We start from the raw sequence: 23,096 nt of genomic DNA on the forward strand, positions 1-23,096 counted from the left end.
TCCTTTTTATTAAGGATGCTCTGTCCAAGACCATGTGTTACAATTTTTTCTAGCTCCTCTCGGAACTGTTTGGTAGGATTATAAGTGAGAGGCGTATAGGTGGTTTTGTCATCAAGTAAATTATTAATTTGTTGCATGTAATCAGACTTGTTCATAACTGTGACCAGACCACCTTTATCCGATAAAGGTGGTCTGGTCACAGTTATGAACAAGTCTGATTACATGCAACAAATTAATAATTTACTTGATGACAAAACCACCTATACGCCTCTCACTTATAATCCTACCAAACAGTTCCGAGAGGAGCTAGAAAAAATTGTAACACATGGTCTTGGACAGAGCATCCTTAATAAAAAGGAATCTGAATATCTTCTTATAGATCATCCTATCACTCCTATCATGTATGCTCTGCCCAAGACACATAAAGGTATTTCACCACCACCTATGCGTCCTATTGTATCCAGCACAGGTTCCTTACTGGAACGTCTTTCTGAGTGGCTTGACAATCTTTTGCAGCCACTTGTCAGACGTGTGCCTGGCTACTTACAGGACTCCAGAGATGTTCTTACCAGCCTGAGTGACGTCACGTGGCAGCCAGAGTGGCACTGGCTGACGTGTGACGTCACTTCATTGTACACCAGCATACCTTGGCATGTTGCCTTGCAGGCGCTGGAATTCCACTTAAATAAATATGGAAATTACACTCCAGATTTAAATGAATACATTTTGGAAATCGCATCTTTTTTGCTTAGTCACAACTTTTTTATGTTTGATCGAAAATTCTTTTTGCAGAGGAGTGGAGTCTCTATGGGAGCGAGACACTCCCCCTCGTTAGCAAATTTAACCATGTCGTTTTGGGAGGAACAATTCATGTTTTCTGATACCAATCCTTTTTACATGCACTTACAATGGTACGGGAGATTCATCGATGATGTCATCATCATTTGGAACGGAGATGTCTCTCCCGTACCATTGTTTATAGATTATTTAAACTCCAATAATTATAATTTAAGATTCACATATAATTTACAGGAGGTGGATATCACATTTTTGGATTTAACTTTACGGGGAACACCATTATCTAAAATTAATTTCTCCAGTTACCGTAAACCCATTTCTGGAAACACCCTGTTGAGGGCAGATAGCAATCATCCTTCACATACTATTTGTGCCATTCCTGTTGGAGAGCTCACACGCCTCAAGAGGAATTGCACGAACAGCAACACCTTTAAACAGGAAACAGAGGCATTGATTGACAGATTAAAAATGAGAGGCTATGCTAACTATCATATTACGAGGGCTAAACATATTGTCTCCAAAAAAAGCCGAGATATTTTGATTAAACCTAAACAGAAAAACATTTCTAACCAAACCAAAACAAAACCGGTTTTATCTATGGTCTATACTCCGTTATTTAATCAGATAAAATACATCATTAAAAAACATGTACATATCTTAATGGAGGACGACATATTGTCTGAGATTTTGGCACAAGGTTTTGCAATTGTTCCGAAGCGAGCAAAAACCTTGGGCGATATGCTTTCCCCAAGTTTAATCACCACAGATAAGAGGACCCCTACATGGCTACAAGCACATGGCTTCTTTAGATGTGGTGGTCATCCTTGTCGTACATGTAGATTTGCCAAACCTTGCACTACGTTTTCCAATAACTCTAACACTAGCAACTATAACATCAAACAAAGGATAGATTGCAATTCCACCAATGTGGTATATGTCATCGAGTGTTCCCAGTGCAATATTAAATATGTAGGTTGTACTACTAGGAAAATTAAAATACGTGCACTGGAACACCTGAATGACATTACCGGTAATCCATTCCGACATAAGTCAGGCGCATCGGCGCATTTCATTAACCAACATGACAAAAGAACTGATTGTTTCATGATTTATGGTATAGAAAAAATACATGTTAAAGCCAGAGGAGGCGACACAGAAAAGTTTTTAAAAAACCGTGAAGCCTATTGGCAATTTGTACTGGGTACTAGGGCTCCGGATGGCATGAACATACGCCGTGAGCTCATGTATCATTACTAACCACATATACACATATATGATAATTCTTGCATCAGTTGCCTGCTGTGTCATACTACCTAGATCAGTGGTCTTTACATCTTAGTCCAATTTAAGATATAACACTGCTCTTAGCTGCATATGCGGTTTTTCATTATTAGAGGTTATTCACATGCAGTTATTATCACTTATTTTCGCATTGTTTAGCATTCCCTCATCATAAATATTATTAGTGACCCATCCAGTTATGAAATATATACAAATATATACATGATTACACTAGGACAGTTTGTCACGTATTATTTAATATTCCAGCCGATACAATCCATCATTTTCCCCATTAATGTGAAACATAATTAATAAATAAATAAATAAATAAAGTAACAGTACATAGCAGGCATTTAACCTGCATGTTTGTACATTACATTTAATTTATTTTGCTTTTGGGGTTCTTGCACATACTGATATAGATCTATTATGTTCCATTTTGTTTTATCACGTTTCATACATCATAATATATTATCATCTACATATTTTCATTTGATTTTGTATTTATCATTTTTATAATCATATGAATGTATTTGGTATTGTGTTAAATAGATGGATCATGTTAGTTCCTTCTTGCCTTCATAGTGTTTCATTCTGAATGAATATGTTACCGCAGCAATAGTTTTGTTTGTTTTAAGAGTTAACTTTGTGCACCTGTCTTTACTACACCTGTAGTGGTGATGATTTAAGGAAGTAGTTCACAAGGGAAACTTGGGTGATCAAGAGCGCGCATGCGCTTGAAACGCGTCCTGTGGGGTCACTGCACTTAGGTGTATTTTTTGTATACTGGCATTTGGAAAAATAAAGAACTTTTCTGCTTTAAGTGCTGGATTGCCGACTTCTCTATTGAACCACCCCAGATTACCTGTAACCACCCCAGATTGCCCGTCACCACCGCAGATTGCCCATCACCACCCCAGATTGCCTGTAACCACCCTAGATTGCCTGTAATCTCCCCAGATTGTCCGTAATCTCCCCAGATTGCCCGTATCCACCCCAGATTGCCCGTATTCACCCCAGATAGCCCATAACCATCCCAGACAGCCCATAACCACCCCAGATTGCCCGTCACCACCCCAGATTGCCCATCACCACCCCAGATTGCGCGTCACCACCCCGGATTGCCTGTCACTACCCCAGATTGCCTGTAATCTCCCCAGATTGCCCATAATCTCCCCAGATTGCCCGTATCCACCCCAGATTGCCTGTAACCACCCCAGATAGCCCATAACCATTCCAGACAGCCCGTAACCACCACAGATTGCCCGTAACCACCCCAGATTGCCACAGACTGCCTGTAACTACCCCAAATTGCCTGTAACCACCCCAGATTGCTCGCAACCACCCCAGATTTCCCGTCACCACCCCAGATTGCCCGTTGCAACCCCAGATAGTGAGTGAACACCCCCAGATTGCCTATCACCACCCCAGATAGCCAGTAAACACCCCAAGATTGCCCATAACCACCCCATATAGCCATTAAACACCCCAAGATTGCCCATAACCACCCCATATAGCCAGTAAACACCCCAAGATTGCCCATAACCACCCCATATAGCCAGTAAACACCCCAAGATTGCCCATAACCACCCCATATAGACAGTAAACACCCCAAGATTGCCCATAACCACCCCATACAGCCAGTAAACACCCCCAGATTGCCCATAACCACCCCAGATCGGCCGTAACCACCCCAGATTGGCACAGACTGCTTGTAACCACCCCAGATTGCCCATAACCCCACCAGATTGCCTGTTGCCACCTCAGATAGCCAGTAAATACCCCGAGATTGTCCATTACCACCCCAGATAACCAGTAAACACCCACATATTGCCTGTAACTAAAATGACACTCCTTTTCTTCTGAGCCCTGCTGTGTGCCCATATATTGGTTTATGCCCACATATGGGGTACCATTGTACTCAGGAGAACCTCCGTTACAAATTTTTGGGTACTTTTTCTCCCCTGTTCCTAGTGAAGTTGAGAAATTTCAAACTAAACAAACATGTTATTGGAAAAATTCTATTTTTTCATTTTTACTGTCTTCTTTTGAATACTTTCCTCTAATACCTGTGGGGTCAAAATGGTCACCAAACTCCAAGATGAATTCTTAGAGGGGTGTACTTTTCAAAATGAGGTGACTTTTGGGGGGGTTCTATTCTGCTGACACTACAGGGGCACTGCAAACGCACTTGGCGCTCAGAAACTTCTTCAGCAAAATCTGAACTGGAAATGCTAATTGGCGCTCCTTCCCTTCTGAGCCCCGCTGTGTGCCCAAACAGTGGTTTATGCCCACGTATGGGGTACCGTTCTACTCAGGAGAACCTACGTTACATATATTATCGTGATTTTTCTCCCCTGTTCCTCGTGAAATTGAGAAATTTCAAACTAAACAAACATATTATTGGAAAAATTCTATTTTTCATTTTTACTGTCTTCTTTTGAATACTTTCCTCTAATACCTGTGGGTTCAAAATAGTCACCACACCCCAAGATGTATTCTTTGAGGGGTGTACTTTCCAAAATGGGGTGACCTTTGGGGGGGTTCTATTCTGCTGACACTACAGGGGCTCTGCAAACGCACCTGATGCTCAGAAACTTCTTCAGCAAAATCTGAACTGGAAATGCTAATAGGCGCTCCTTTCCTTCTGAGCCCCGCTGTGTGCCCATACAGTGGTTTATGCCCACATATGGGGTACCGTTGTACTCAGGAGAACCTGCTTTACAAAATTTAGGATGCATTTTCTCTCATGTTTATTATTAAAAAGAGATACTTTAATCTTAACAAATATATTATTGGAAAATTTCTATTTTCCATTGTTTCCGGCCTAATTGTGAATACTTTCCTCCAGCCCCTGTAGGGTTAAAATGCTCATTATACCCCTAGATTAATTCTTTAAGCTGTCTAGTTTCCAAAATGGGGTCACTTATGGGGGTTTCCAGTATACAAGCCTCCTAAATCAACTTAAAAAAAGAACTGGTCCCTAAAAAAATCAGTTTTGGAAATTTCATGAAAATTTGATAATTTGCTGATACATTTCTAAGCCCCGTAACACCCTAAAAAAGTGAAATATCTTTATGAAATGAAGGCAGAATAAAGAGGACATATTGATAATGTAACTTACTAACTAATTTTTGTCATGTGACTTTCTTTTTTTAGAAGCAAAGAATTTCAAAGTTCGTAAAGTGCAAAATTTTCAAATTTTTCATAATATTTTGATGTTTTTCACAAAAAACACACAAGACAGTGACCAAATTTTGCCACTTACATAAAGTACCATATGTTACGAAAAAATAATCTCAGAATCGCTAGCATACGTTAAAGCATCACTGAGCTATAAGCGCATAAAGTGAGACAGGTCAGATTTTGAAAAATGAGCCTGGTCATTAAGGCCCAAATAGGCTTGGTCCCTAAGGGGTTAAACAGAGATGTTTCCTGTTTTTTCTTTTTTATGTTGAGGAACTATGTTTTTGGCTTGGAAGTCTGTGAAGATTTAAACATGAAAAACGAAAGTACTAAACAATTCTGGTAAATTGGGCGTTGGAAAACCCCAGTCACGTGGTGCAAGAAAAAAAGAAAAGAAAAGTTAGATCCCATCTTGGCCAATCTGTTACAGTTTCCTTGCAATAATTACCTTATTATCCATCATATATTACAAAATCCTCTGCAAGTCTGGTCAGTTAGCACTAAGATATTGCAGGCCTCTGATGGAGATGCATCCTCATGATGTAATAGCCATTTCCATCTAATTAAAAGCAGGTAGAGACTGTCCCCCCAGTGTTCTGTGCCCAGATATATAATTAATGTTATAACTAGCTTTATTCTTGGTAAATCATAGAAGTGGTGGCTCATGAATTATAAAACAGAGAATTAACAAGCAATACAATGTTGAAAGCTCTAAATAATTGATATGTAATTTGGTTGAATGGACTCTTCAATAGATAAAATATACTTTCGGGGAACACAAGAACTTTTCTTTTAGTATTAAGGTGTGCAGTTACATAAGGTTTAACCTCTTCAGGGTTTATGAGTTTGATGTCATATATATATATATATATATATATATATATATATATATGTTTGCACTTCTTTTCTTTTGTGTAATACAGTGTGAATCATTATGGCTGCTCTTAATAAAGATGGAGCCTAGGTTATCTAAAGCTATCAATACTTTTTGAATGAGCCATCATATAGGATATAGAATAGGATACCGTAAAACAATAGCATTTATATTGACATCTAGTGGTTGGTTTAGGGCCTTATTACACAAAAATATTATTGGCTGTTCTTGGCCGATTACTGGCCGTGTTGAAAGGCAACCATCAGCCTACATGCAGCCCCCCTCCATGCAGCTGCCCACGCTTCCTCCTCGTTCCCCGCTCTCTGCCTGTGCTATTACATGCACAGACATCGAGTGGGGGAGATCAGGGGGAGCAGGTAAAAATGAGAGGGGCTGTCTGGACGATGTTTAGATTGTTGGGATTTTATAAAAAGCTGAAAGACAACGATCGGCTGATATTGTGCATCTCGGATGATCGTTGCCTTTCACGATGAGCTGTTATACAAAACAATTGACTGAAACAGCCAATAATTGGCGAGTACAGACAATAATTGTTTTGTGTAATAGGGCCCTTAGATTAGCCACAGCTTCTATTTATATCCTATAAACCATGGGTCTCCAAACTGTGGCCCTCCAGCTGTTGCAAAACTACATTTCCCATCATGCCTGGACAGCTAAATCCAAAGCTTTAGCTGTACAGGCATGATGGGAGTTGTAGTTTCGCAACAGCTGGAGGGCCGTAGTTTGGAGACCCGTGCTATAAACCATATACACAGGATATTTGATAAGTATCTAATATACGAGAATGTAATTTTTTTTGGTTGGCGGTGTACATGCTTGACTGACACTCCCTTTACTGGCTATGAGACTGCCAAAAGACTATCCTGCGGTCCTATAGTGAGTAAACTTAGCAGCAGTCAAGCATGTGGTACAAGTGACACTACGTGACCCCGTTGTTCTTTGTCTTAGTGGTTTGTGCCCGGTGTTACTATGATGCACTTGGCATTTGTGAAATTGCTTATGTAGACTTTTCTTTCATTTCTTTGAGATGTATATATATTTGGTTTGGGGAAACATGAATGTTTTGTCTATTTAGAGGAAGTGCACAGTGGCAAATAAACCTACAAACATCAGTAAGCAATGAGCAAAGGACAATAAAGCTATATAACTGTGTTCTTGCTACGATAACCAGCTCATCTTATGTTTTTCAGCTCCTTAATGAACTGAGCGTGGTGGAAGCGGAATTACTGCTGAAATCGTCCAGCCTGGCAGGAAGTTACACAACTCGTCTGTGTCTGTACATTGTGGCCGTGCTCAGGCGTTACCATGCTTGTCTAATTTTAAATTCTGATCAAACTGCACAAGTATTTGAAGGGTTTGTAATTTGTTAATTAGGTCTACTCCTAAAGCCATGAGTGTTATAGCTTTTACAAACGGCTGAGCCCTGTGCACAGGGTCTTAATTGCTGCTATGGATTGCCATATACAGTGTGTGGAGATAGTTCCGCCAGAAGCCTTACCTCACTGGGTATGGGATCATAGGAAACCATGCCACAGTTTTCCACTTACATAACTTTTGGTTTCATGCTTCTCTATAGGGTGTACAGGCTCTGTAGAAAATGAAGTTGTTTTATGTGCGATTAACATAGACTACAGCTCAATTCATACCTGTTTCCATGCAACTAAATACATGTCAGTATATACATACCGAGCAAAACAGAAATACATTTACAATGTGCCCGCATATGTAGCAGGCATATGCCCCAAACTCCAGAATATCTGTGAAAATGAAGATATAAGCAGAGCTCAGAGGATTTTTAAGGTCGGTGTAACACTAATACCCAAGGTATAACACTAATACCCCAGGTGTATCACCAATACACCAGATGCAACTCTAAACCTAGGTGTAACACTAATATCCCAGGCAGGGCCGGCCTTAAGGTAATTGGCGCCCTGTGCGAAACTTTTTTTCGGCGCCTACTCCTCCAAACAATATCCAGCACCCATCACCCCACCCTCCCAAATATTACCGCCACACCACAACCACTACCATCACTATCATATTGTTACTGACCAAATCAGTATACTAAATCCAATAAAACAAAGTACCAGACTACAAGTAACAAATATTACCACCGCATACTGACTAACACCACCACATACTGACTAATACCACTGCTGTTACTGAATAACACTACCACATACTGACTAACACCACCACTGATACTGAACAACACCACCACATACTGACTAAAACCACCGCCACTACTGAATAAAATCCTCTGTACACAGATCACTATAGAGGTAGAGCCAGCCCTACACAGCTCTGTACACCATATACATTACAGTGAAGTTATATCCAGTGACTCACAGGAGACGTCTTCTCTGATCGGAGTTCTTCCCTTTTCATCTTCTTCTCCATCTGCCCTGGGCCATCATGAGAACTTCTCCGAGCCACAAATCCACAGAATCTGCCAGACAGACATATTAGACTCCTCACTCTGGCATCATCCTCATCTCTCTACTAACTGCACATCTGTATTGGCCCCTTTACACCCTCAGTTAGTGGGTAGGCTGACTCTATGTGACCCCCTTATAGTATATCCCCCCCCTGTGTAGCCTCCTTATAGATGGCCCCTTGTTTAGACTTCCCTATATATGGCCCTAAGTGGATCTCCATAAGAACCACCCTCTGTGTAGTCCCCTTATGGTATATGGCCCCCCTCTCAGTAGCCCTCCCTTATAAATGGCCCCCTCTTTGTAGTCTCCCTTACAAATGCCCCCCCCCATGTTGTCCCCTCTGCCCCTCTTACAGATGGCCCCCATGTTGTCCCCTTTGCCCCTCTTACAGATTCCCCCCATGTTGTCCCCTCTGCCCCTCTTACAGATGGCCCCTCTATGTTGTACCCCTTATAAATGGCCCCGTGTTGTCCATCCCCTTATAGATGGCCCCCGTATTGTCACCCTTATAGATGGCCCCCCTGTGTTGTCCATCCCCCTTATGTTGTATCTTCTTATAGATTGCCCCCTTATAGATCGCCCCCCTTGTTGTCCCCTTTATAGATAGCCCCCTTATGTTGTCCCCCCTTATAGCTTGCCCCCTTATGTTGTCCCCTCTTATAGATTGTCCCCTTACAGATTGCCCCCTAATGTTGTCTCCCCCCTTCTAGATACCTCCCCTATTGATTGCCCCCTTATGTTGTCTCCCCCCTTATAGATGCCTCCCCTATTGATTGCCCCCTTATGTTGTCTACCCCCTTACAGATGCCTCCCCAATAGATTTCCCCATTCTACCCCCTTATAGATCCCCCATATAGATTGCCCCCTTGTTGTCTACCCCCTTATAAATTCCCCCCTATATATTGCCCCCTTGTTGTCTCCCACCCTTATAGATGCCTCCCCTATAGATTGCCCCCTTGTTGTCTCCCCCTTATAGATGCCTCCCTATAGATTGCCCCCTTGTTGTGTACCCCCTTATAGATTGCCCCCTTGTGTACCCCCTTATAGACTGCCCCCTTGTGTACCCCCTTATAGACTGCCCCCTTGTCTCCCCCCTTATAGACTGCCCCCTTGTCTCCCCCTATAGATTGCCCCCTTGTCTCCCCCTATAGATTGCCCCCTTGTCTCCCCCTATAGATTGCCCCCTTGTGTACCCCCTTATAGATTGCCCCCTTGTTGTCTACCCCCTATAGATTGCCCCCTTGTTGTCTACCCCCCTTATAGATACCTCCCCTATAGATTGCCCCCTTGTTGTCTCCCCCTTATAGATGCCTCCCTATAGATTGCCCCCTTGTTGTGTACCCCCTTATAGATTGCCCCCTTGTTGTGTACCCCCTTATAGATTGCCCCCTTGTTGTGTACCCCCTTATAGATTGCCCCCTTGTGTACCCCCTATAGATTGCCCCCTTGTGTACCCCCTTATAGACTGCCCCCTTGTGTACCCCCTTATAGACTGCCCCCTTGTTGTCTCCCCCTATAGATTGCCCCCTTGTGTACCCCTTTATAGATTGCCCCCTTGTGTACCCCCTTATAGATTGCCCCCTTGTTGTCTCCCCCTATAGATTGCCCCTTTGTGTACCCCCTTATAGATTGCCCCCTTGCTGTCTCCCCCTATAGATTGCCCCCTTGTGTACCCCCTTATAGATTGACCCCTTGTCTCCCCCTATAGATTGCCCCCTTGTGTACTCCCTTATAGATTGACCCCTTGCTGTCTCCCCCTATAGATTTCCACCTTGTGTACCCCCTTATAGATTGACCCCCACCCCACACACACACACACACACACACACACACAACTCACCTATTCCTCGTTCCCCCGCCGCGGCTCTCGTCTCGTCCCGGCCGATGCGCGCTCTCTGGCACCGCACACACCAGTGACTTCAGCGCACGCTGGGGCCGGTACTTCCTCCCTGTGCAGGAACTACAAGGCCGACGGCTTACGCAGAGGTCACTGATGCGTGCTCTGCTGGGGAATTCCCAGGGAGCACGCATCAGCCGGGGGCGTACTGTCCTATCAATCTTGTGACCGCAAGCAGTCACAAGATTGATAGGACACAGTAGGCGGCGCACGTGGGGAGGGGAGGCTGGGGGAAGCCACCACAGGAGGGGGGCACCGGGCGGCCAGCTAGAGGAGCGCTAGGGCAGAAAGACAGCTGTCTCTCTGCCTCAGCGCCCCCCCAGCTAGACGGGAGTGATGCGCCCTGTGCAAGCGCACAGGTCGCACACCCCAAAGGCCGGCCCTGATCCCAGGTATAACACTAATATCCCAGGTATAACACTAATGCCCCAGGTGTAACCCTAATATCCCAGGTATAACACTAATATCCCAGATGTAACACTAATATCCCAGGTGTAACACTAATGCTTCAGGTGTAACACTAATACCCCAGGTGTAACACTAATACCCCGGGTATAACATTAATACCCCAGGTGTAACACTAATACCCTAGGTGTATCACCAATACACCAGATGCAACACTAAACCTAGGTGTAACACTAATACCCCAGGTGTAACACTAATATCCCAGGTGTAACACTAATGCCCCAGGTGTAACACTAATACTCCAGGTATAACATTAATACCCCAGGCATAACACTAATATCCCAGATGTAACACTATTACCCCAGGTGTAACACTAATGCTTCAGGTGTAACACTAATACCCCAGGTGTAACACTAATACTCCAGGTATAACATTAATACCCCAGGCATAACACTAATATCCCAGATGTAACACTATTACCCCAGGTGTAACACTAATGCTTCAGGTGTAACACTAATACCCCAGGTGTAACACTAATACCCCAGGTATAACATTAATACCCCAGGTGTAACACATGCCCAAGGTATAAAAATAAAAGGATAATACAGGGATACTTGCCTTCAAGGTTCCTAATTAGAAATATATTGATAGCCAGAAGAAAAAGTGTCTATTCTGTACTTGGATATAGTCATGCACTGAGATAAAGACTGTCAGACTAAGGTCAAAGAGCCTGTCATGTCACATGCACCAACCCTGGCTGTTACATGACTAGGGGGAGGGGGAAAGCAGACCATAGGGGGAAACACAAGACATGGGGATCGAGGAAGTTCACCTGGTTTGCACTAATAATAATAATAATGCTTTTATTTGTATAGCGCACACAGATTCCGCAGCACTTTGCATAGTTTTGCCAATTATTGCTCCCTGTCCCCAATAGGGCTCACAATCTAAATTCACCTTTCAGTATGTTTTTGGGTATGGGAGGAAACCTGAGTACCCGGAGAAAACCAATGCAAACACGGAGAAAACATACAAACTCTTTGTTAGCCCTACAGGTTGATTCATCTCATGCACCCATGCTTTCATGTCCTGCTCCCGGGCCATAACTCAAGTGTAAATCGCCACCTGACGCCTTCCGCACACCCAGACACCTACTTTTCAACAAACTCTCCCTCTTCACTGGCCAACACAAACACGAAACTTTGCAGTGTCTGGACCCACCAGTCATTGTCATACACGTGACCCACCAGTCGCTGCCAGACACCCAAACACAACTTACGTACACAACTGCCACCTCCCTGTTATATTACTGGGAGACATATGTTATTCCAAAAGTGTTACCCCCAACTACCCCAACTTATGGTGCCCCAAAAGTGTTCCACTCGCAAGCAGACACACCCAAGCGTAGAGTAAGCCACCTGCTTATACAACATATGGTCACACACTGTCGCACCCTTTATGGAGCTAACAAGGTTCGTTTACAAGACAAACCATCAAACCTTTAGGTTTAATGCATAAAAATGTACAGTTCTTGGTTACAAAATGATGGTTAACAAAGAACATAGAGACACTGCCACAAGATTGTATAGGTCCTTCCTCCCCAGGGGATTGGGCATAGAAAATAGTGCACAAACCAAGTTGATTGGATCTCCAACTTTGTGACCCTCAAATGAAGTCTCATTTTTATCTAAGACCTGATAGGGGTTAGTCTAGGTGGCTTCACCTGACATCTCTGATTCAGCCCCGCTGGGCAGAGCTTTATCCATCCACCTCAGTTATCAAGGGAGCACACCTGAAAATATCAAAAAGATACTTTCCCAGGTGGTCTGACAAAGGTACAGGCTCCAGCCCTTCTTCATATTTCAACGTTCTGATTCCTAGTACTGTATATCAAACATTATATGCCCCGTACATTCAGAATGTGAGATCCCCCTTATGTGATGACAAGGACAGGTAGACAGACAATGTTTGGACTCATCACACCCAAACGCTATGGAAGTGGTTCTATGGCTATACGTTTTCTTTGGAGCAAGTTATGAAACATTCCATATTCTTAATTCTTTTCTGAAAGAGAATCCACCCCCCTGCTGTCGCGGAGTCAGTAAGCCTACCTTAGAGGTGCAATCTTAACACTCTAGCCACAATCTTATCCACCCCCTTTTGCAGCTCCATGCTTATTGCTCCTCACAGAGAGCATTTGGTCTTTGGGTCCTATTATTTGGAGTGATTTTTAACGATTAATGACTAACAATAAATTATGCAAACGAGATTGTTTATCGTTAACCTGAAATCGTTCACCATATTACACAGAACAATGTTTGTTAGTTACAATCGTTACGATCGTATATAATATCTACATATTTATGAATAAAAACAAGACTGTCCATATTCCTCACAGGGCCCATACAACTACTGTATATGTGTGTTTTAAAAGTAGATGGATCATTAACCCAATGTGCGGACATATGTAGTTCTGTATGTCTTGTATATGGGTGACTAATTAGTTATAAATGGTTAAAATATACTACAAAACAGATTCAAAATAAACCACACCACAAAACTAATTAAGAAAAAAAAAAAAGATATTGTGCCTAAGGCTGGAAACACGTGACATTTTTTGGAAAGCTGCTACTGCAGTTTTTTCCCCAAAACAAGATGTGGATCCAACAGAAATGTATCCAACATATATTTTTCATCCCATTTGGTTTCTTAGCATAACTTATAAATCCTCATAAAAGGCTCCCATACACTTTATATTAAAGGAGCATCCCAAGTCTCCACTGACAGATGATGTTGGTGGAGATAGGAGTTGGGTGAGATGGATTTTCACTGCCGAACCTCTTTGTTCTTAAAGGGATAAGCTACCACCAGTGTGTACGAGGCACCAAAGACCCTGACTTTTCTTTGCCTCTGCTACTTGTACATTCTGTTGGTTGTAAATAAATCAAAGGTAGATAAATGTTTGGTGGAGCTGTACCTCTCACCATCTCCATCTCACAAGAACGTCTGCACAGCTCCGGCTGGGCAAACAACACACTACAGATCCCATGCTATTATATGGAAGCAGTAACACCTTGGAAGAAGACATCCACCAGCCAGAACGCTGCATGGCGGGAGGTACAACTACACCAAATATTTAACCACCTTTAGAATACTAACAGCCAACGGAGTAAACAAGTAACAGAGGGAAAGGGGGGTCACGGTTTAGTGGGGACTTGGCTTATTATTTATGCTGAGAAGCCCAGCAGAGATCTTTATGCCAATCATCTTGTTACTTCTTTTGCTTTAGCCACAGTTTTTTTTGCCATGGTTTATTCTGAATCTGTTTTCAAGCATACAGAGGCATAGTGGTGGTAAGAATAAAATCAGCACGATTCCAGGAATATTTTAAAAAATCGATAGTAAAATTTGGAAAATGTGTAAAAATACCACAAAAAATATGTTTAACTCTTTTACTGGACTATAGCAACTCTGATCTCTTGTGTTTGCAGGTTGTGTGGTGTAGTCAAGCACGTTGTCAATCCCTCAGAATGCTCCTCTCCAGAACGCTGTATTTTGGCCTACTTGTATGACCTCTATGTATCATGTAGTCACTTAAGGAGTAAATTTGGAGATCTATTCAGGTAACTGCCAACATTAACCTACAATACCATCACAACTAGAGAAAAAACATGTATAAACAGTACCAACAACCTCCCTGATATACAGCAGCAAATGTGGATAAAAATACATTGAAACTCTACCTTCAATTGCCTTTTTGCATCCACCCTTGACATGAACATGTTGTACATCTCTGGTCAGAAATCAGCATTTCATTGTAGTCCAGGGACTGACTATATTTCACATCTTTCCTAGTACCCAGCCAGTTAGCAAAATAACATAACTTATCTGCAGCTAGTGACCATCATTGTCAGATCTCCACCCGCCTGGATGATTTTGTTGGACTTTGCTTGATAAACAACCAATGTATTTAGCTTGGATGCAGCACTCATGAGAACTATGTTCAATGAAGTGTTTATACGAGTTATTTGTAATTATCCGGAACACTGTGTAATCAACATTAATCCCAACTTAAAGTATTGGGCGCGTGCTGGGAAACCTGGAGACACCTGGACATTTTATTAAAGATAATAGGTTGAGATGTGGTAGGAATCTGCCCTGTGATCCTTATACATAAGGGGCACATTCATCATAAATGTGCCCCTGTCGTACACCACAGAATAGGCGCAGATTCTTACATTCTCAGTGGCATACACAAGCTGTAAGTCACGCTCGTCTGGGGGAGAGCATGGCAAGGCGCCTAATTTATCATGGTTTATACCAGTGGAAATCTTTTTCATTCAAAGCAATTGGTTTCAGAAAGGTATATAGATTTGTTATTTACTTCTATTTAAAAAAATCTCAAGTCTACCTGTACTTATCAGCTGCCGCATGTCCTGCAGGAAATGTTGTTTTCTTTCTAGTCTAGCACAGTGCTCTCTGCTGCCACCTCTGTCCAAGACAGGAATTGTCCAGAGCAGGAAAGGTTTTCTATGGGCATTTGCTACTGCTCTGGACAGCTCCTGTCTCCAACAGAGATGTCAGCAGAGAGCACTGTGTCAGACTGAAAAGAAAACAACATTTCTTGCAGGACACGCAGCAGCTGGTAAGTATAGAAAGACTTGAGATTTTTTTTTAACTAGAAGTAAATGACAAATATTACACATTACAAATAACTAAAACCAATTGATTTGATTGAAAAATATTTTCACTGGATAACCCCTTTAAGATGGACGTATGGGTAGGATCTCCCCCAAAGTGTAAGAAAGTACATTGTATTGTATATGTTAGGAAACAACTCTTGGTATTATATAGAGATGAACAAAACATTTTATCACTTTTCTGTTCGGTAGAGAAGATTTTTAGCTGAGCTGGCAGCAAATTGCATCTAGTATTAGCTCATACTGAGCCACCCTGCAGAGCTATTCTGCCTGTACTGTAGGTTGGGGTTAGGGACATTCCGTTGATCTTATTCCTGTGTGGGAATAAAAGTGTCGGTGCTGCCGCTGCTGCTGTTGTTCTCCAGGGGAAAATATTTTTCTTCAATTATTCTTTAATTACTTTTCTTCCTGTTTAGGAAAAATCCACCACATGGAGGGTGGGTGTAGGAAACATTAGGCATGCCACAAGGAATGTCTTCTCCTCTTGAAGTGTCCGGAGGCTGCTGTATACTGTAAATCCTTCGTGTGACATTTCTTCTCTGTTACAGTGGATAATTTTCTGCGGCCATCTGTAGTCTGTGTAGAGCAGCCAAGGCAGGGCTTGCACATCTGTCAGCACGACAAAGAGTCGAGTATATTATATAAAACATTGTCCCCACACCTTTAGGCTATGTTCATAAATTATTTTTTATTTTTTAACGGACGTTATGTGATTAAAACCACGGCTGTTATTTTGAGTATAAATTAACGGCCGTTGTTTACCATACTTATTGTAGTTCAGTTTAATGATGGCCCTTTTGGGTGGGGGGGGTCCATTGAATTTAACTAAAAATCAATGTGTAAACAATTTGAAATAACAGTTGCTGTTCGCTCAATAACAGACACATATTAATGACATGCACATAAATTTTTACGGACGTTATATTATATATTATGTGGGCCAATGGCCAGTGTTATAGACGTCAATGGAAATCATTAAGACTGAAAACAACGACAGTTATTTTAAATTAAAATGGCGACCGTTAATTTACAGCGTGCGAACATAGCTTTACAGGGTAACTATCATCTTTAACAGGCAGCAGGCTGCATTGTCAAAATTCTTCCTCTACGGATCAGGAAGGAATTTTTCCGACAGTTAATTGCATTGCATACAATGGGGCTGCCAGAAGAATTCTGTCTCTGGCGCATGCCCGCATTGGGAGCATGGCGACAGGATTTTGACAGCCTATCCTGCCGCCTGCTAAAGATCATAGATTAGATAGATAGATTACTAAAATTACCAAAAAGTCTTTGTGCTACCCAGCCCCTTATACCTGCACAAAAGGACAGACTGCCATTGCTGCATCTGTACCTACTGTTGTTGCAGTTGCAGGTCCAATTTCTGTTCCACAAAAGGCATGAGGCCTCCATCCATCCATTGGCATGTCCACCTTCATAATTTCATGAAACTGGATAACTTCCAACATGGTCTTGCTTGGACTTCCTTGATGCTATGGAATTGTAGGCAATTTGTACACCTACAGATCTGACAAAAATGAAAAAAAAAAAAGCGAATTCTTTATTAGTCTTGAGCGAATAGTATTCGATCAAATAGCTATTCGATCAAATACTACTACTTTGTTTGTGAATGTTCGGCAAACACGAACTGATCACAAACTATTTTTTTTTTATTGTGTTCGGGATCCGAACCGAAGATTGGGAAGTTTGCTCATGACTAGTGTTGGATGCACCCAGGCATGCTTCCCCTGCTGTCCTATATGTATTCCAGAGGTGTTGGCATCATTTCCTGAGGTGTCATTGTGCACTTGGTGACTTCCTAGTGGTCGAATAGTGATTTCCAGGTGCCAAGTATTTTTCTCCCATAGACTATAATGTAATTCAATATTCGTTCAAATATCCGAATATCAGGAGTTTTTCAAATCGAATGTCGAATTATCGAATATTTATGTCTTGTATGTAGTCTTTATGTCTGTGTATGGAATTGAAGGCATACAGCAGGTACAGATCAGTCACAGGTACCTCTATAGCAGGCATGTCTAAACTTTTTTCGAAGAGTGCCAAATTTGATGAAGTGAACATGTGCGAGGGCCGACCATTTTACATGCTACATGCTATATGCTTTATAACACAGGCAGATAATAGCAAGCTGGATACCTGGGGGGCCGTAAAAGTTCGGAACGCGGGCCGCAAATGGCCCTCCGGACGGACTTTGGACATGCCTGCTCTATAGGAACTACATGCATTAGCCTGTACAGAATACAGAGTACAATACTAAGAAGACATCTGATGACCCATTTTGATGCTAGTATTGTTAAGTGGCCGTAGTGTGCGTGTGTGTGTGTGTGTGTGTGTGTATGTATATATATATATATATATATATATATTGTGATTTTAAAAAATTATAAAAAAATAACATAGAAAGCTTGCAAATGCTTTAAAGACCATGGGGGAGATTTATCAAACATGGCGAAAAGTAAAATTGGCCTAGTTGCCCCTAGCAACCAATCAGATTCCACCTTTCATTTTCCAAAGAGTCTGTGAGGAATGAAAGGTGGAATCTGATTGGTTGCTAGGGGCAATTGAGCCAGTTTCACTTTACACCATGTTTGATAAATATCCCCCCATGTGTTGTGCAAAAATTTGCTACGTTTCACCCATTTACACTGCTAACACAACTTTTCGGCTTAGTGGGAGGGGATGAGTTATTTACAATCTCAGGAGGGGTGTAAAAGATATGCCAAATTTATGAAGAGGCTTCCTAAATAAATCTAGTGCATACTTCTCCAGTGCACTTTAAGGCAATATGTTTTTCGGCCTTATTTTTTGACAGCCATCATTTTGAGGCGAAGTTACAGCTGGAATTTAACCCCAAAGTGATTGCTTTGGGGTTAAACACAAAAACATACTGTACACTGGAGTGTAAGTTAAGGATCCATTACATGGGCCAATCTGGAGGAGCAAGCGAGCGACGACCTGTCAGATCAGCAATTACTTGCTCCTTATTCCCCGCTTGCTGCCAGCACTCTTACATGCGCTGTCAGCGATCGGGTAAGAGAGTGTGTGTTTGGGGGGGGAACAGGGAGCAGCTGAGGGGGGATCTTTAGATTATCCAGGGAGCCCATAGGAGATAGCGGCGTTGCTGATCCTATTACACGGCTTTCAACATATTGAAAGACAAGGATCAGCTGACATCATACCATAATGGCCGTTAATCTGCCAGATACGGCTGATAATTGCTTGGTGTAATAGGGCCTTTAGAACTGGAGTGTAAAACATTAGTCATAATAAATCCCCAAAGTCTTTTCTTTTTTTCTCCAGGAGCAGCAAGGTTGCCATTTTTGTTATTTTACAACCTTAGCAAGCTATCATTTTTTATTTACTGTAATGGTGCGTTTACACGGAATGATTATCGTTCGAAAACGATTGCATTTGAGCGATAGTCGGCTCGTGTAAACACAGCGAACGATCAAGCGATGATCAAGAATATGTTCATTTTGATCTTTCAACATGTTCTCAAATCTTCGGTGGTCATTTGCTAAAAATTTGCAGATCGCTTCGTGTACACAGTCTTCCACAGATTATCCCTACTGTATGTGTGAGATGGGCTTAACCTCTTAACGACGCATGACGGGTATACCTGTCATGCGGCCGTTAAGAGTAAACAGAGAGGGCTCCCGGCGTGAGCCCTCTCTGCAGCGCGCGGTCCCCGGTTGCTAAGTGCAGCCAGGGACCGCGTGTATTAGCCGGCGCGGCCGATCGCCGCGGACGGCTAATTAACTATTCAAATGCTGCTGTCAAAGCTGACAGCTGCATTTGAATAGCAGCTGTGCCCCCTCTCCCTGGTGTCCAGTGGGGGATCTCCCCCCCCGCGATGCGATCGCGGAGGGGAGATCCGTTCTAATGAGCCGGCCGGGGCTCAGCGTCGGAATGACGCTGATCCCGGCTCGGCAATCTATTCAGATGGTCTGCAGCAGACCATTATAATAGTGCACCGATCTGATAGATCATTGCTCTATTATATACACAGGATTGATCTCAATGGGAGATCGGTTCTGTGTATATAGAAGTCCCCCAGGGGGCTTCATATTACTGTAAGGGAAAGTTAAAAAAAAGTGTTTTTATTAATAAAAAATCCCCTCCCCTAATAAAAGTCTGAATCACCCCCCTTTTCCCATTTAACAAATAAAAATAAATAAATAAATAAATAAACATGTTTTTTTATCACCGCGTGCGTAATTGCCCGAACTATTAATTAATCACATTCCTGATCTCGCACGGTAAACTGTGTAAGCGCTAAAAAATCCCAAAGTGCAAAATTGCGCATTTTTTTGGCGCATCAAATCCAGAAAAAATGTAATAAAAAGCGATCAAAAAGTCGCATATGCGCAATCAAGGTACCGATAGAAAGAACACATCATGGCGCACAACATGACACCTGACACAGCCCCATAGACCAAAGGATAAAAGCGCTATAAGCCTGGGAATAGAGCGATTTTAAGGAACGTATATTTGTTAACAATGGTTTTAATTTTTTACAGGCCATCAGATACAATAAAAGTTATACATGTTATATATCGTTTTAATCATAATGACTTGAGGAACATATATAACAACTAAGTTTTTCCATAGGACACACGGCGTAAAAATGAAGCCCCCCCAAAGAAAAATAATTGCGTTTTTTTTTCAATTTTACTGCGCATATAATTTTTTTCTGGTTTCGCAGCATATTTTATGGAAAAATTCAGCCTGTCATTGCGAAGTACAATTAGTGACGCAAAAAATAAGGGCTCATGTGGGTCTGTAGGTGTAAAATGCAAGTGCTATGGCCTTTTAAGCACATGGAGGAAAATACGAAAACTCAAAACCGAAAATTAGCACGGTCCTTAAAGGGTTAAGCGATCTTAAAACGATCGCAATAACGATTTTTTAAACGATTTTTCATTTCATCTAAACGCTGATCGTTATAAAAACCAAATTGTTGCTTCAAAATTGTTAAACGATCCATTGGGTGAATTATTGCTCCGTGTAAACGTAGCATAAAACAACCCCTTTGATATCATGTTACACCTTGAGCTGGGTTCACACTACGTATATTTCAGTCAGTATTGTGGCCCTCATATTGCAACCAAAACCAGGAGTGGATTGAAAGCACAGAAAGGCTCTTTCCACACAATGTTGAAATTGAGTGGATGGCCGCCATATAATGGCAAATATTTGCTGTTATTTTAAAACAACGGCTGTTATATTGAAATAATGGCCGTTATTTACTGTTATATGGCGGCCATCCACTCAATTTCAACATAGTGTGAACAGATCCTTTTTGTGTTTTTAATCCACTCCTGGTTTTGGTTGCAATATGAGGACCCCAATACTGACTGAAATATACGTAGTGTGAACCCAGTTATTTTGGCAGGTTGTGCCATTTATGTGTTTTTTTTGCTGTTCTCAATATACCAGGTAAAAGCAAAGCATCATGTTATATATCACTCCAACTGTTTGATTTAAAGCAGTGGATTTACATCCTCCCCGAACATATTTCCTTAACTAAACTTTGATAAACACTATGTGCTTCACAATGTCCTATTGAATCAATGTTGATCAATTCCATTATTTCCACAAATCAATATTGAAATGCATATAATATTGTATATAATACACTGTTAGCTGGAGATTTTTTTTTAGAATTTTACCACTTATTAAATAGTTGAATAAACATCTTTACAGAGGCCTAAAAACAAACCTAGTGCCATAATGTCTTGCACATTTTTTGTTATAAACAGAATGACACCAATGTGAACATAACCTTAGTGCTCTCTGTTTTCTAGATGTTTAAGTCTTTTTGTACACAAGTGCTGTTTTTACTGTCTGCTTTTGCTTTTCCACAACCAGTTAAAAGGTTAAAAACAACAACAGCAAAGAATGAATGAAAAAGAACAATATTCTGACTATGAAACTACTCTCCGATAAAATACTGTCACAGTCCTTTCTATGAGAATACTTGCTAGTTGATAGGAACCCTTATAATTAAAGGGGTTGGCCATTTTATAGTAAAATCGTTCAGTGTACAGTACTCCCTGTATATACTGACAGCAGCTCCTTTTGTACCTCATAGAGCTAATATCAGACATCCCTCCTCCAGGCTGGGCTGCCCTGCTCTGTGGTGAGTCTGTCCATAAGATAGCTGACATGGAGCAGCATGTGACCATGCTCCGCCCCCAATGTCCACCACATGGAGGGGCATGCTCCTCCATGTCGGCCATCTAATGGACAGAAACACCACAGAGCAGGACAGCCCAGCCTGAAGGAGGGGTGTATGATTTTAGCTCTATGAGGTACACAGGGAGCTGCTGTCAGTAAGTGCAGTAAGTATACTTACTAAGGCTGGGTTCACACACCGTATATTTGCTCAGTATTTTGGTCCTCATATTGCAACCAAACCCAGAAGTGGATCAAAAACACTGAAAGGCTATGTTGATACGCTGTTAAAATTTAGTGACAAATTTTATGACAAATAATTGCCGTTATTACATAACAACTGACAAAGTTTTAAAATAACGCCAAATATTGGCCATTAAATGGCGGCCATCCACTAAATTTCAACAGAGTGTGAGCATAGCCTTTCTGTGTTTTCAATCCACTCCTGAGGACCAAAATACTGAGCAAAAATACTGTGTGTGAACATAGCCTAATACTGTACACTATTTAATTTTATTATAAAGTGGCCAACCCCTTTAACTTAAATCAATATAGTAATGAGATTTTATCCAGCCATTATCTTCACTACATATTTGTGTTTCCACTGAGGACTGTCCATAATGGTTGCTACCCATTGCTGGGTTCAGAGATTGCCTTGACACAGTGTTATTGCTTATGTAAACAGCAGACATTACGCTCTATACCTAGGCTAATGAATGCTAATAGAAATAACCTTCTGTTCACACTGTTTTTCTGTCTACAGTAGTGCTTGTTCAAAGGTAAAGCAGACGATATACAGCAGTGTCCAGCCCTCCAACTCTAACGTGCTGTGGGATCCAGACTTCATGGCAGACTTCATAGAAAACCCCTCTGTTCATAATATTAACCACATGATGCTGGGAAAGATTCTCAGTGAAAATGCAGCAAACCGCTACAGCTTTGTCTGCAATGTCCTCATGAATGTTTGTATGGGGCACCAAGATGCAGAAAGGTAAGCTCCGAGTCCTAATGTCCCTATTGAAGAGTATTTTTCAGTATTTTTATTAATATGAATATGGAAGCTATACCTGGGCAGTTCAGAAAAAAAAAAAACTATCCTATTGGATATTGGTGTGGGCATGCTTATCGACATATGCAGAGATAGCGTGAATGACAAGAAGAAGAAACTGAGCTGTTTCTCTTGTCTCTTGTAAATGGTGTGACCTTGTTATCTGCCTACAACTAGAGATGATCGAACGACGCTGATGTTCAGGTTCATACGAACTTGAACCATCGGTATTTGACTCCCGCAGTCTTCCCGT

At 41.7% G+C, this 23,096-nt stretch overlaps 2 protein-coding genes across 2 annotated transcripts in view; one reads left to right on the forward strand and one right to left on the reverse strand.

The window, feature by feature from the left end:
• Positions 1 to 14,863, reverse strand: part of P2RY12 (purinergic receptor P2Y12) — a 56,141-nt gene extending 41,278 nt beyond the window's left edge. Inside the window, exon 1 of the mRNA XM_069975435.1 lies at positions 14,644 to 14,863. The gene's annotated coding sequence lies outside the window, so the exon portion shown is untranslated. The remainder of the gene's footprint in view (positions 1 to 14,643) is intronic.
• Positions 1 to 23,096, forward strand: part of MED12L (mediator complex subunit 12L) — a 393,418-nt gene that overhangs the window by 304,264 nt on the left and 66,058 nt on the right. The window contains exons 19-21 of the mRNA XM_069975432.1: positions 7,351 to 7,514; positions 14,392 to 14,523; positions 22,559 to 22,786. Of these exons, the coding sequence (XP_069831533.1) occupies positions 7,351 to 7,514; positions 14,392 to 14,523; positions 22,559 to 22,786 (524 nt within the window). The remainder of the gene's footprint in view (positions 1 to 7,350; positions 7,515 to 14,391; positions 14,524 to 22,558; positions 22,787 to 23,096) is intronic.

Source organism: Dendropsophus ebraccatus, chromosome 6, assembly GCF_027789765.1.
Source record: "Dendropsophus ebraccatus isolate aDenEbr1 chromosome 6, aDenEbr1.pat, whole genome shotgun sequence".
NCBI lineage: Eukaryota > Metazoa > Chordata > Amphibia > Anura > Hylidae > Dendropsophus > Dendropsophus ebraccatus.